The following is a 12,680-nucleotide window of genomic DNA, read 5'->3' as shown; positions in this document are numbered from 1 at the left end:
AATTTTGCTTCCTAATTCACAACATAATATATCATTTTGTTCTCAAGTCTCATCTATAATGTATACTGTCACGAGGCTGTATACTCAAATCATCATTCTTTATTAGAAAATTAGAAATGGTACTTAAATGGAGGCTCTGATTTTTCCCCAAAAATAAGGCTCCATCACCACCTTATCTCTCCACTCTGGCGACCACCTTATATCTCCCTTCAGCGACGACGACACACACCTCCACCATGAATGAAACCATCATGACACAGTCTCCTTTTTGCAAGGGAGGGGATTCGAACATGGGACGCCGTATGAACACAGCTTGCAACAGAAATGACTTTGCCATTCCACTGCGGGGTCAACCCCTATTCTTACCACATTTTATTATCACTTACAATAAGATATTTTTCATCAGCTTGATGTTGCCAAATTTTTCATTCTTTTTGGTCACTGTTTTTTCTTTCTCCGGCGTCAGACATTAGATTCCAATGGGCAATCCCCACATCGGCTTAAAAGTATCTATAGTTTCAGATTATAGTTTAAACAAAGAGACATCAACTAGGATCTGTTAATCACTTGTTCTCATGCTAGATTAAGATTCAACAAACTTTTTAGACATCGTATTATAACAATCAAAGAAATGATGAATACAACTAATGAGACATCACATGATTGGTGTTAAAATATTGAACATTAAATTATAAAGTATATATATTAAATCCACAACTGGTATCGAATACCACTCTCAATATGAAAGCATTTACTATTAAAATTGTTGTCTCTGCTTGAAAAGGGAAAAAATTCAATAACTTTACATTCTCCTTGGAATTTTCTGTTATAAATTATCTTTGCTTGCTTGAATAAATAGTAGAATAATAATCATATGAATAATGATACTCAAATATTCCTCATAACTCTACTCTCTCATGTTTGGGGTAAATCCCAGTGATTTCAAAAAAGCATAGGATTTCCTTTATGAGAATGCTCACAGTAACCACATACATTATTTTACTGGAAACAGCCTTATGAAGCAATGGGTTGAGTAAACCCCATTGAAGTCAAGAGGGTTGGTAAACTTCTGTAAGTCATTTATAGTGTAGAACGGTATTCAAATAATACTCCGTAACCCACAACTATATGCTGAGAATTGGGTTAACATGGGTTAATAGTTTGCAATATATGAAAACAGAATGGTGGTTGTAAGAATTCCTTGTGTGTTTTCGTATATGTATATTCATGTTTGCCATGTGGTTGTCATTGTACAGCTTACTCTTGAAGTTAGAATGTGATAACACTAGGCCCCAAATATGGTCTTGAAGATGAAACTCCTAGTTGAAGCATTCCTCTGTACTAATCTGATATCATTTGTTTTTCCTAGCAACCTGTGGTCAATCTAGACCCCGTTAATTCGATGACAGTTAAACAGCTTTGATGATATTAATATTCAAAGGTCTTGTGATAGTAAACCTAGATGTTATAAATCAACTAATATTCTCCTCAAAATCTAGCCAAAATCTCAAAAATTGGGTGGAGTTGCAAGGGTAGAACTGAATCACAAGAGCTAGTTCAATAAAATGTTCCTTGAATTTTGTGACCACCCCCTATATGCTAGACCATGAGGTTTCAATGTAATGATTCTGATGATTCTTGCCCCCTTTATAGACTCTACCATAAGGTTGAATTTACATAAAAGAGTGGCCACACAACAAATAACCTTCATCCAAAACAATATAGATTTGTCTTTGTCAAGATCAAGGTTTACAACCTTCCTTTTGACTCAAAACATTGGGCTAATGCAGACTACAAGACTATGCCTAGCCCACTTGGAGGAGTAGACTGTGAATTTAAAATATAGGCATTTCTATAAAAGAGATAGTGTAATATCCCCAATGGATATTTTCCCCAAATTCCTCAATAGATATCTCAGAGATTTAAACAAATAATTTCATGCAAAAGGTTTTCAAATTATCCAACAAAATACCAAAAAATACCCAAATAAAAACAGTCTCGGAAATATTATTGCATTTCAATATTAAACTATACAATAACAAGATCCAATCGTAAACACAAAAAACTAGTCAGATTAGATGATATGAAATAAAGATTTTAAGCCAAAGTAACAAGAATCGGAATCAGATCGGAATCGGCAAAGGCCGAATCAAATTGTGAATCGGCCACGAATCATAATTGAATCGGCCACGAATCATAATCGAATCGGCCATGAATTGGCAAATTTAAAAAACCCTTGAAATTTAGTGGGTAACTTATTTCATTAAACCTTTATCGCTGATTTGATTCACCAATTCACAAAAAATCGTTTGGCTTAAATCAAATTGCCGGATCGCATGAATTGCATTAATCGTCGTGATTCTCAGAACTATGTTTAAGCACAAGTGAGATACTCATGTGATATCTCAAAAAGACAATGGGTTTCCGTCCTCAAACTAGATGAAAGTTAAGCTTCCGAATTCTCTAGGAGAAGAAATTAAAATACAGTGTTTTATCTTTAAATAAATACATGTTTCAATATCTTTAAATATCTTTTTTCTCACTTAAATGAATAGAGTGCTCTTATAATAATAAAGTGACATATAATAATATGAACTAAAGTTTAGTAGTCATTTTATTAATAAACCATTTAATCTTTAGGCATTAAAATTACCCATCGAATGCACTCAGATACCCATGTGTGATAGCTTGTTGGAAAGGGTCTCGAAAAGAAGCTCCCAATCCAATACTGAAATGCCCAGAATACTAAGCCTTGTTGACTTACTAAATAGTAAGTATCTGGAAACCTTGCTGAGACACCCTGATGATGGAACAATTGTCATTGATGTCAAAGGATTTCACAAGTATGTGCAAAGCTACTAATGTTAGCATTATCAATGTCAAAGCAACAAAGAAAGGCATAATACTGAGTTTAATGCCGGAGTCATAAAGACCACATAAAATAGATTGATCACCATGACAAGTGCAGTATTAACATATGATGACAATGGCAAGAATAGTCAAAGAATAAATAGGAGTTGACCATGACAAAAGCACAAAGATGTATAGATAGAAGAAGAGAGTATATATCAAACATCAGAAAGAAGCACCTATGTAACATATGTGAGACACAGACAACAATTTTATATAGTATTACAAATATGACCAAGTGACTGTGTATTTACAATAGATGAGATAGTCGTCCAAGACAAGTGAAATCTGTAAATTACAGTGATAAGTTAATCAAAAATGTATATCAACACGATTTGTTTAAAAGACAAGTTAGCAGTCCTATTAAGAAGAGACATTAATTCTTCATTAGCATCAACAAGTAATGGCAAGAATAAACAAACAATTTTCTATCAGTCAGTATGAGTTATACATATGGTGCGAATATCTCCTCAGTGAACACTAAGTATCAAACAATGGAATCAAGCAATGGATGGTTTCGCCAAAGTCCTGCCACATCACTGCTATGAAAGAAGACGGAATAGAAGTCAGTCTTGATGCAATTAAATCAAAACATTGTTGAAAGTATATGTCATTGACAAGTCACTATTTGGAGAAGCGATATATTGATCACCATTTTAAAAAGACACGTCAGACATCCATAATTCAGAAACAATGCAGAAGAAAATGTGGGGAGCTGTGAGGCCTCGCCCCGACCCATCGTAGCATAGTGATACTTTATTATTTTGATACTCATGACTCGATATGTCAGGACACTATTGCATCCACTCAACATATTATGTTATTTCATGTTGTGTGATGTTTACTTTTAGATACTTGATTTCGTCTTTTAATGCTTTATGAACATGTATTTTGATGAAGTAAGTAAATGCAGAATTAACGCTTTGATTATGAAATTTTAATGATTGAGAATATGAGTAAAACGACATTAATAATTGATTACTTGAAAATGGATGTTTTAATTTATGTGCTTTCCCTGATACATTATATACATATATGCAAGTGGTTTTCTTGAGCTACTGATGTGTGCGATGAGTGTGCAAGATATTTTAGCCAAGAAATCTAACAAAGAAATGAAACTGAACCCTATGTACCATTTGTGAAGACCTTGTTGTATGTATTTTATTTGTATCGTGAGATGTATGAATGTGTCATTTCATAATCAGTTTATGTTAATGTTTCGTAACAGTGTTTTATAGTGTCGCTTGACACTCGTGAATTGTATATGCATCCCAGCATGATAGTTAGTGTTAACCGTGTAATCTAAAAATCTAAGTCGGACTAAGTAAGTGACTTTTTTGCTAATCAGTTTATAATCGAGATTAATTACCCCTAATCCAAATTAGTGTTTAATCTGTTTTTTGAAGTTGTTAGATAGTCCTAAAATTACCTAGCATTTGTTAGGTCCCAAATTTATCCCTAAGGCCTAAATTCGTGAAATCTAAATACCCAAAGGGTATGGGTATGGGTTGGGGGCATTTTCCTGTTAGGAACCTGTGTGTTCCTTCTGTTTATTTTGTTAGAGTAGTGTTGTTGGACGCATATGCTTTGTAAGTCGTCCCGCGAGTATATTTTATTATCCCACATGCATAGGTAGTATTACTTTTCTAGATCGTACCCAGTATATAAGAATAGGATGAGGCCCTTGATGGACACGGACGAATTTATTGTATTGAGCTTGCTCAAAGGAGGTTACCCCCTCGAAGTGGCCTGCGATCAGTAGATTCATTCTGAGTTCTGCTATCACTTTGTATTCTGTTATTTCGAGCATTCTCACGATATTGCTATAAGGAGGTTCATCTCATCTGGTATCAGAGCACTCTCTTGGGCTCGCTGGGTGGAAATTACATCAAATTTTTTTTTTCTGTCGTGGCCTTCAGGTTCCTCTCACTTCTAATATCTCTTGTTATTGCAATAACTCTTTTCAGTTGTTTTGTCTGTGAGTGAATTTTTCTAAGTCGACTGTTCAAAAAAAAAAAAAAAAAAAAAAAAAAAAAAAAAAATATAGTAAAAATTTTTCTCTTTTTTAGTCGTAGCTTCCTTGTTTGCTTTCTGTTTCTGCTCATACTTCCGCAGAACGTCTGCAATTTTACATATCAAAGCCCTAAATCCCTCATTTATCTAATTTTAGGGTTTGCCCTATCTTTTTCACCTCTCATCCAATCGCCACCAAACTGAGCCACAAGATTCAATTCCTCATTTTGCTCCCTTATCCCTCTTGGACTGTTCGCCTCATTTCGCCTCCCTACCCTTGAAACCCTCATTTTTCTTTTTCCCTTGTCCCCAGATAGTCTCCCACCACCCGTCGAACACCCATTTCCTATATGAGTTTTACCCAAATCCAAGTTTGCCGTAACTAAAAAAGTTTTTGTTTCTCATCTTCTACCCATTCCCAAAAAAAAAAAAAAAAAAAAAAAAAAAAAAAAAAAAACCTTGTTTTATGGTTGTTACGCGTACAGGAGCAAAAATCATGGAAGAGGAAATTGCATCCCTCAAAACCAAACTTCAAGATCTGGATGACAAAATTTTGGGTCTTAACTTTCAGCAGTCAGCCATGAGCCGAAACCATTCAGGAGATACTGGGTCCTCTTCTGGCAATTTCCGTGGACCAAAGCTTGATTTTCCGCGCTTCGATGGTTCTGATCCGACTGGATGGATCTATAGGGCAGAGCAGTATTTCAGCTTGCATAATACTTTGGATAACCACAAAGTCCCCCTTGCATCTTTTCATTTGGAACATGAAGCTCTTCAATGGTTCCGTTGGTACATCAAGGCTAATGTAGGCCCAACGTGGGGAGAATTGTGCACCCTCATTTTGGAGCGCTTTGGCCCTAGTTCCTTTGATGATTTCACAGGAGCACTCACTAAACTGCGTCAAACAGGCACTGTAAGAGAATACCAGACAGAGTTTGAAAAATTAGCTAATCACACAGAGGGCTTGTCTGATGAATTCTTCCGTAGTTGTTTTGTCAGTGGTCTGAAGGATGCACTTCGCTCAGAAGTCAAAATGTTTCGACCTACTACAATGATGGAAGCCCTTGGGTTGGCTAAGTTAGCGGAAGACAAGATTAGTGCTCTACAACGCTCCAGATCTAATTTTGTTCCATTCAGAAATACAGGTTCTCACAACCCTCCAGTCATACCAGCTCCCAGAACTACTCCGATCAAGCACTTGTCTGAAACAGAGATGCGAGTCAGGCGAGACAAAGGGCTTTGTTATAATTGTGATGAGAAATGGTCTCGGGGCCATAGATGTGTTCAGCAAAAGCTCTATCTCTTGGATGTGGATTCTCCACCGGAACTGGAAGAATATGTAGATGCTCAGGAAACAGTGGATGATGAGGTTGAGCCTCACCAGCCTGAACCTCCTTCACCAGAAGCTCCACCAGAGATATCTGTCCATGCTTTGGCAGGAGTCACTACTCCACAAACCATGCGGGTCCAAGGTTTCTTCAAGAAGATCCCTCTTACTATACTCATTGATTCTGGTAGCACTCATAACTTCATTGATCCACGAATAGCCAAACAGGCTGATTGCTTTATCCATCCCTGCTCTAGCTTTGAAGTCATGATTGCCAATGGGGGCACTTTACCTTGTAAAGGGAAATGTCGCAATGTGCGTCTCTCTATTGGAGATTATAACATGCGCTCTGACATGTTTGCCTTACCCTTAGGTGGCTGTGATGTGGTTTTGGGTGCCCAATGGTTACGCACTCTTGGCCCCATTCTCTGGGATTTTGCTGAACTTTGGATGCAGTTTTCAGCCGAGGGGCACCAACACACTTTGAAAGGCTTACAACCAGGGTCTCTCAGCATCATCAGTTCACACCGTATGGAAAAACTTCTTAAGAAGAATTCACATGGTGTCATCGCTCAGCTCCATTCCATTCAGATGCAGCCATCAGCAGTCTCTAGCACTCCTGCCGATCTCCAACACATTTTGGACAAGTATTCTGGTATATTTGCTGAACCTGTGGGATTACCTCCTTCTCGTCTAGAGGACCACTGTATTCAGCTCCTTCCTGGCAGTGTTTCGCCCAACATCAGGCCCTACCGCTACCCATTTCATCAGAAGACCGAAATCGAGATACTTGTCCGTGACTTACTGAAGCAAGGTATTATTCGCCCTAGTACCAGTTCCTTTTCTTCTCTAGTTCTGCTTGTTCGCAAAAAAGATGGGTCATGGCGACTCTGCATTGATTTCCGAGCACTTAATCATCTCACTATAAAGGACAAGTTTCCCATTCCAGTTGTTGATGAACTTCTTGATGAACTTCATGGGGCTCATTTTTTCTCCAAGTTAGATCTTCGTTCTGGGTATCATCAAATTCGGGTTAATGAGGAGGATATACCTAAAACTGCCTTCCGCACACATGATGGTCACTATGAATTTTTAGTCATGCCCTTTGGCCTCACGAATGCTCCTTCAACATTTCAGGCAGTGATGAATAACATATTTCGACCATACCTCCGGAAATTCATTCTGGTCTTCTTTGATGATATCCTCATATATAGCAAAACTTGGGCTGAGCATCTCCATCATCTGGAGCTTGTCTTGCAACTTCTCTCTGATCATCAACTCTGTGCAAAACTATCTAAATGTGTGTTTGGCCAGGAGGAAGTGGAGTATCTCGGGCATATTGTTGCACACCATGGAGTGCGGGTGGATCCTACAAAAATAGATGCCATGAAAACTTGGCCGCATCCTAAAACTCTCAAGAGCCTTCGGGGTTTTTTGGGGTTGACTGGCTACTACCGCAAGTTTGTCAAAGATTACGGGAAAATTGCAGCACCATTGACAGCTCTGTTAAAAAAGGATGCCTTCTCCTGGACCCCTGTTGCTGAGACTGCATTTGAACAACTGAAACAGGCTATGTGCAGTACACCTGTTCTCGCGATGCCAGATTTTTCCAAACCCTTCACTATTGAGAGTGATGCTTGCGACAATGGATTGGGTGCTGTTCTCCTGCAAGATGACCATCCTATTGCGTTCACTAGCAAAGCCCTCTCTGGTAAGAATCTAGCCCTCTCTACTTATGAAAAAGAAATGATGGCTATTTTGCATGCTGTACAGAAGTGGCGGCCATACCTCTTAGGGAGTCATTTTTGCATCAGAACCGATCACCAAAGTCTGAAATACTTCCTGGAACAACGGGTATCCTCTCCTACACAACAGAAATGGGTCAGCAAACTCATGGGGTATGATTATGAGATCACCTACAAGAAGGGTAAGGAGAATATTGTGGCAGATGCTCTTTCTCGCACATTTGATAATCAAGCTTCCCTTTCCGCTATTTCTATGCCCATTCCCAATTGGTTAGCGTCTGTTCAGCAGGGCTATGACAGTGACTCTTCTTTATCTCAAATCATTCACCAGCTAGCCAATAATCCTTCTGCTATACCACATTACTCTTGGGATGGTGCTTCTCTTCGATACAAGGGTCGGCTAGTGCTTCCTCAGAATCCAGCTCTACATCAGGCTATTTTTTATGAACTCCATGCTTCTCCTTCAGCAGGGCACTCAGGCTTCCTCAAAACTTATGAGCGAGCAAGGAGAAACTTCTTTTGGAAAGGGATGAAACAGACGATTCAACAGATGGTGGCTGAATGTGATACTTGCCAACGCCACAAGGGTGAAACGACCCTCCTTCCTGGCTTGCTCGAACCATTGCCCATCCCTACACGGATTTGGACTGATATTTCTATGGATTTCATTGAAGGGCTTCCTAAATCCGGTGGCAAGACAGTGATCTTGGTTGTGGTTGATCGTCTCTCGAAATATAGTCATTTTTGTGCCCTCAGCCACCCCTATACTGCCTCCTCTGTTGCACAAATCTTCATGGACCAGATATTTCGTCTTCATGGACTCCCTTCTTCCATTGTCTCTGATCGTGATGCAACTTTTACCAGTCATTTTTGGACTGAACTGTTTCAGAAAACTGGCACCAAACTGAAGATGAGTTCGGGCTATCACCCACAAACTGATGGTCAAACTGAAATTGTCAATAAATGCTTGGAAACTTATCTTCGTTGCTTCACTTCCGAACAGCAACATCAGTGGGCCAAGTGGCTCCCTTTAGCTGAATGGTGGTACAATACCTCTTACCACACTGCCTCTAAAATGACTCCATATGAAGCAGTCTATGGTCAGGCACCTCCAGTGCTCCTTCCCTACACTCCCAACAGCTCACCAGTCCAGGCAGTTGACATAGTTCTCCGCAGCAGGGATCAGATTCTTCGTACCTTACAGGATAATCTTCACATGGCCCGTAATCGGATGAAACAGCAAGCAGATCAACACCGTTCTGAGCGCTCATTTCAAGTTGGGGATATGATTTTTCTTCGTCTACAGCCATACAAACAATCCTCCCTAAAGCTGAAAGGGCGTCATAAGCTGGCCCCAAAATTTTATGGGCCTTATAAGGTTCTGCAGAAGATTGGTTCAGTTGCTTATAAACTGGAACTTCCTCCTTCTTCCCGCATTCATCCAGTCTTTCATGTTTCTTGTCTAAAGAAAGTTCTGGGTACCACTGTCAGAGCACAAACTACTCTCCCTGAAATGGATACGGAAGGATCCATTATCCTGGAGCCGGTGGCAATCATTGACCAGCGCACTCGCCAGCTTCGCTCTCGCTCCATCTCTGAGGTCTTGATTCAGTGGCATGGCATGCAACCAGAGGATGCTACTTGGGAACCCCTTCTTCAGATTCAACAACAATTTCCACACCTTAAGCTTTGAGGACAAAGCTTTTTTCTAAGGGAGAGGGGATGTTAGGAACCTATGTGTTCCTTCTGTTTATTTTGTTAGAGTAGTGTTGTTGGACGCATATGCTTTGTAAGTCGTCCCGCGAGTATATTTTATTATCCCACATGCATAGGTAGTATTACTTTTCTAGATCGTACCCAGTATATAAGAATAGGATGAGGCCCTTGATGGGCACGGACGAATTTATTGTATTGAGCTTGCTCAAAGGAGGTTACCCCCTCGAAGTGGCCTGCGATCAGTAGATTCATTCTGAGTTCTGCTATCACTTTGTATTCTGTTATTTCGAGCATTCTCACGATATTGCTATAAGGAGGTTCATCTCACAAAACTGCAGTGTCTTTTCTGGAGTTTTGTTGTTGCTTGTGGGATTCTCATCCATTTCCATTGTTCTTCTTTTGACTTTACAAAATAATTATTACATGGAGGAGATTAGAAATATTTTTTTTCATCTTCTTTAATTTCAGACCTTTGATTTACAACAAATAGAGAAGATAGATTACATGATAAGTGTGTTTTTTGAGTGAATTTCAGAAGCATGGAAACAAAGTTTCTTTGCCATTAACTAATATTCTTTCGATGACAATACAAACATGCCCCTGCATGTGATACAATCTTACAAGTATGCAATATTGTTTGTTAAGAGGCTTGGTTTTAATGTGTGCTTCTTGTATTTATTCTGATAAGCCACACCTCTTTGTAATAGGTCTTTGTCAGGGGAAGACCTCTTAATTCTGTTATTGGAGCAAAAAGCATATTTTATGGATACGATGGGCAGCAATGCAGTGTAGAAGAGCTAGCTCTTCAGTATTACGCTGGGGAGCAAGGTGGAAGCTGGCAAGGAGTGCATTCAGAAGGTAGCATTTGGACAACATATTTTGGTCTCCTCATGTGGGATGTCCTCTTTTCTGCTGTTCCAGATGTTTTTTGGACTCCATTTCAGGTTCAAAATATTTTTCATGTGTAACCTATGCTTTATTGCCAGGGATAACATCATGTTTCAAAATGATTTTAATGTTTTTGGATTCTCTTCACATTGTCACAGACTGCACCACTTGACTTACGAACAGATTCCTTTTACCCAAGTAGAGAATTTCTCATAGAAAAACAATTGAAAAAAATACGAATGGGTGAGGCAGATGAAATATTGGCTTCATCGTGGGAGGCATATTATGGAACTTCTTGCCAAGGAGTGAATTGGGAACGCTTTTCTCTAACAGATCTTCAAACCATTGGTTCATGCATTGGAGGACCTGGTTTAGCTTCTGTTTGTAAGCTTCTAGCAGAAGATTATGCCAGCTGGTCATCGGGCATGCCAGATCTTCTGCTTTGGCGCACATTCCCAGATAAGGAAGGTCTTCCTTATAAGGAATGTTTCCATGTGCTGTCTCATGATGAGAGATCAGAACCTTGGAGTTGCTGTTGTCAGGATACATCAAAGAATCTTGGAATAGTTTGCTCAAGAGGAGAAGCCAAACTGGTAGAAGTGAAAGGTCCAAGAGACCAACTTTCAGAGCAGCAGCGTGCATGGATCTTGGTTCTCATGGATGCTGGCCTTTCAACTGAGGTCTGCAAAATTACTGAACTGCCCAAGGAGACTGATGATTGACCAATCTTTGTATGATTAGCTTATTATTTCGCATGGGGGTGTATGCACATGCCCCTTAACCATTTAATCAATTTATGGCCATTGATAGTAAATATTTATTCTTTAATTTGTTCTAATTCAGCATATTTAGATGCCATTAAGTTTGATGTGTTTGTGCAGCGATCTTGAGATTTTTAATTCAAAAGAATGGGTTACAAACTATATATTTCATACAGAATTTTAACAAGTTTGCAACACAAGAATAATCACCCATTCATAGTCTACATCTCATATTGGTTCCTTGTGGACGGATGTATGATTTGGTTACCTAGAATTCCCAAATGGTGGTAATTGTTGAGAGATTGTGGTATCCTTCTTTAATTATTATAATAAAAAAGAAATGTTTGTGGATGCTTAACATGTATTCTCTTGTTCTTCAATCTGGTTTCATCCATTGTTCTTTATATGCAAGCATTGATCCAGAAATGAATAGGTTTCTTTGGATTTTCATTTTATAACAGGTTTTTGGATATTTAGAACTTTCTGATTGACTTGGCTGAATATTCAAAGCTACTGTGCTTAAAAAGTCTTCTAAGTTATTTCTTGGCATTCCTCTATTGCCACTGTATTGGCATGCTTTTGTGAAATTAATAGCACTAAATCTTATGGTAGATCAAATAATAATGTTGTCCCTCTCTGTCATTGTTGGCATTGCTGTTAAAGGCAATAAGGTATCTTGCAGCATTGAAAGGTTACACTCCTCATATCTTACTTTATGTCTGTCAAATTTTTTGGTTGTTTGCTAACCCTAGTACAGGCATGATGAGCAAACAACATTATTTTAGTTCCAACCAAAGGCATGTTAATCATTCTGTTAATTGTCAAGGAAAACTTTAAAGCAGTTATGCAGTTGAAAGTATTTTGTTTTCAGTTCATCCTTTACAGCTGTACTTCTCTGAAGCAATTATTTGGCAATGGACAGTTTGAATTCATATTGATTTTTTTTCATCCGATTATCTTATTTGATAACACGTAGAAGCATATTTGAAGACATGAAGTGTTTATTTGAATGCTGCTGTTACACTGTTGGTTTAGAGGTGCGTTTTACAGAAGGTATATCACGTCGAAGGTTTAAACTGATTTTTGTAATTTTATTTTTTCAAGTGTTAATCAAAACAGATTATATAATTGATATATCTGATATTTTAAAGATTCCAGCGAATGAATCATTAAGATATTAAATGTATTAGATTGAAAGTCAAATGTGATTTGTAGAGAAACGAAGTGATCATCTGTAGTAAATGAGTTTATCATTAATATACAGAAATTGAAAATGATCAAGTCGGTGAGGTAGATGTGGGCTTATGATTTCTTATGTTA

General features: G+C 38.5%; 1 protein-coding gene across 2 annotated transcripts in view; it reads left to right on the top strand.

Annotated features, from left to right (window-relative positions):
- LOC149580306 (zinc ion binding/nucleic acid binding/hydrolase) overlaps positions 1-11,718 on the top strand; it is a 155,450-nt gene extending 143,732 nt beyond the window's left edge. For both annotated transcript variants that reach the window (XM_089790281.1, XM_089790284.1), the window contains 2 exons: positions 10,419-10,655; positions 10,758-11,718. In XM_089790281.1, coding sequence (XP_089646407.1) covers positions 10,419-10,655; positions 10,758-11,321 — 801 coding nt within the window. In that variant the 3' untranslated portion in view covers positions 11,322-11,718. The remainder of the gene's footprint in view (positions 1-10,418; positions 10,656-10,757) is intronic.
- Positions 11,719-12,680: the final 962 nt, after the last annotated feature.

Source organism: Cupressus sempervirens, chromosome 1 (assembly GCF_028749045.1).
Source record: "Cupressus sempervirens isolate cs-2001-9-10 chromosome 1, ASM2874904v1, whole genome shotgun sequence".
Lineage (NCBI taxonomy): Eukaryota > Viridiplantae > Streptophyta > Pinopsida > Cupressales > Cupressaceae > Cupressus > Cupressus sempervirens.
This window is presented reverse-complemented; position numbering and strand designations above follow the sequence as displayed.